General features: G+C 49.7%; 1 protein-coding gene across 1 annotated transcript in view; it reads left to right on the forward strand.

Annotated features, from left to right (window-relative positions):
- Positions 1-1,920, forward strand: part of NT5C1A (5'-nucleotidase, cytosolic IA) — an 11,013-nt gene extending 9,093 nt beyond the window's left edge. Inside the window, exon 6 of the mRNA XM_015649112.1 lies at positions 34-1,920. Coding sequence (XP_015504598.1) covers positions 34-393 — 360 coding nt within the window. The 3' untranslated portion in view covers positions 394-1,920. The remainder of the gene's footprint in view (positions 1-33) is intronic.
- Positions 1,921-2,657: the final 737 nt, after the last annotated feature.

Raw genomic sequence — 2,657 nt, forward strand, 5'->3', positions numbered from 1 at the left:
AAGGGTGACATCAAGGTTTCTCTCCTCCATCAGGGCCCCCTGAAGGGTTTCCTGGAGGCGCTGGGGAAGCTGCAGAAGAAGTTCTACTCCAAGGGGCTGCGTTTGGAGTGCCCCATCCGCACGTACCTGGTGACGGCGCGGAGCGCGGCCAGCTCGGGGGCGCGGGCCCTAAAGACTCTGCGCAGTTGGGGCCTGGAGACGGACGAGGCTCTGTTCCTGGCCGGGGCTCCCAAGGGGCCTCTGCTCAGGAAAATCCGGCCCCACATCTTCTTTGATGACCAGATGTTCCACGTGGAGGGAGCGCAGGAGATGGGCGCCGTGGCCGCCCACGTCCCCTACGGCGTGGCCCAGAAACACAAGCGGGAGAAGCAGAAGACCCCCAACAGCAAATAGTGGGGCTGGGGGAGATCCCAGAGCCTCCAGCACTGATCTCACCCCGTGGGCCACGCTCCCTGCTCGTGCAGGGGGTGTTTGTTGAGCTCATCCCCCTCTCAGGGGTGAGGAGAGAGGAGGAAAATCTTCCTCGGTGCCCATGGAGGTGTTGTGGCATTGTCCCCGTTCCTCCTGGGGCTCCTCAGTGCCAGGAGATGTTTTCCCAGTTCCTCCCAGCACTCGCTTCTGGCAAAAAATCCCTCGAGGATGGCTCTGCCTTGTGTGGGATCTTTGTGCCAGGCAGGTTTAATCTATTTATTTAAAACCCCCAAGCCACTCCCAGAGCCTTGTGGCTTTCCCAAGCAAATGTTTCAGGCTGAACTGTTGAACTGGAAAGTTGGGAGCGCCCAAAAAAAGCTTCCAAGCGGCTTTGAAACAAAATTTTGTCCTTTTTAACTGGAATTTATTGTTCCTTCACAGCCCCAGCTGCTGCTTCCCAACCAGAAAACACTCAGTGTCTGTCCTTTCACCAAGATTTTGCCAGCTTAAAACTGGAAAAAATAGAAAGAAACACTTAACATATTAAAAAAGAAAAAAAAAAAAAATTCCTATTTCCTGCTTGGAACTTTGGGCTGGTGTATTGTTGGCCCAGGTTTTTATATTTGGGTATCACACTTGCATGATTTAGCACTTAAAAATAATAATCTCAGTGAGCATCCAAAGCCCAGCTTGTCCAAGGGCTGCAGACACATGCCCAGGGCTTGAATTTAAGTTAAAAGCAGGCCCTGATATATTTAGGGACATTTGAAGTCCATTTAGGTAAATCTGCAGAGAATTTCAGCCTGGGGATTTCAATTAAAGGATTTTTTTTTCCTCCCTTTCTAGGCTGAGCCCATAATCTTTTTCTCCTCAGCTCCTTAAAAACCTCTGGTGTTTCCTAAAATAGACACCTCTGTTAGAGATGCTGTGAGAGAAGCAAATCTCTGATTAAAAAAACAGGATGGGAAATCAATGGGAGAGAGAAACTGGTGTGAAAATCACCCTGACATTTCTGCTCAAAGCCCTGTCCCAAAGGAGACACTTGGGAGGAAAATTTAAAGATTATTTTTTCCCTCGTGAGTTTTTCTTTTCCTCTCTATTTTATTTATTTTATTTATTTTTTAATTTTATTTTGCACGACACTCCACGGCTGAGCAGGAAGGATGCTCAATATTATCAATATTATTTTCCTACAAATTCCACGGGCTGGAATTCAATGGAATTCCTGGCTGACAAAAATTCAAAATTCAATGGAAATTTTCCAAGCTGGAATTTCTGGCTCTTTCCAGGGAAGTTTCAGCTCAAACAGTGAGGCTGGAGCTGATCACCCTTTTGAGGAATATCTAAATAACCAAGCTGGTGATGCCTTCACCTTTTCTCATTGCACTAAATCCTGCTCTAGCACTGAAAAGAAAATTGCACTTTTCCCCCCCCCCCAAAAAAAAAGCTTTGGCAGACTGTTAATTGTCACATCTGGGTGACAAACACCTCGGAGGAAGATCTAAAATCCAAACAAACAAACGAAAATCTTGGGAGAAATGAGTTTCTGAGTGTCACATCCGCCAGCACTCGGGTTTAGAGGAAGGTTTTGTCTTTTTTTTTAATGAGAACCCAAGATTTTGGGGTCTGAACTGGATCTTGGAGACCTTTTTGGCAGCTGGGAGGGGGAGCACAGCCAGTAAACATTTCCAAGGTGTTTCCTGAAGGTGGTGGAAGCCCAGCCAAGCCTGGCTCGTGCAGGGGGGAGGATGCTGCAGGAGAAATGTCCCCAGCCAGCCCTGGGGACAGCGCAGGGTGCCAGGGACCGGGGACACGGGGTGTGTCCGTGGGATGATCCAGGCTGGGCTGGCAGGAGGAGATGGATGCTCAGCGGGGTGTGGTTTTGGGGCAGAACTCTGGATTTTTGCAGATTCCTGCTGGAATTCAGATTCCTGAGGTGCACAGAGAGGTGGGGACAGAGTTTTAGTGACCCTGCTTGGGGTCCTCCACTGCCAGGGCAGCTTAGGGGCTCCCTGGGAGATGTGGGGCTCAGGGAATGGACCCAGGTGAGCCCAAATCCTTCCCGAGCAGGGAGGATTTTCCATCCCCACCACGGCTGCCCCTTTTCCCTTGATCCACGTGGCTTCCTCTGCTTCTGGTTTAGTTTTGTTTGGGTTTTTTCCCTCCTCCGTTACTGCAGCTGGAAGACAAAGACTTTGCTGCTTGTGTACATCCCTCATGTCCCCTCGGGCTGGGGAGTGACCCTG

This window comes from Parus major, chromosome 23 (genome assembly GCF_001522545.3).
Source record: "Parus major isolate Abel chromosome 23, Parus_major1.1, whole genome shotgun sequence".
NCBI classification, from domain to species: domain Eukaryota; kingdom Metazoa; phylum Chordata; class Aves; order Passeriformes; family Paridae; genus Parus; species Parus major.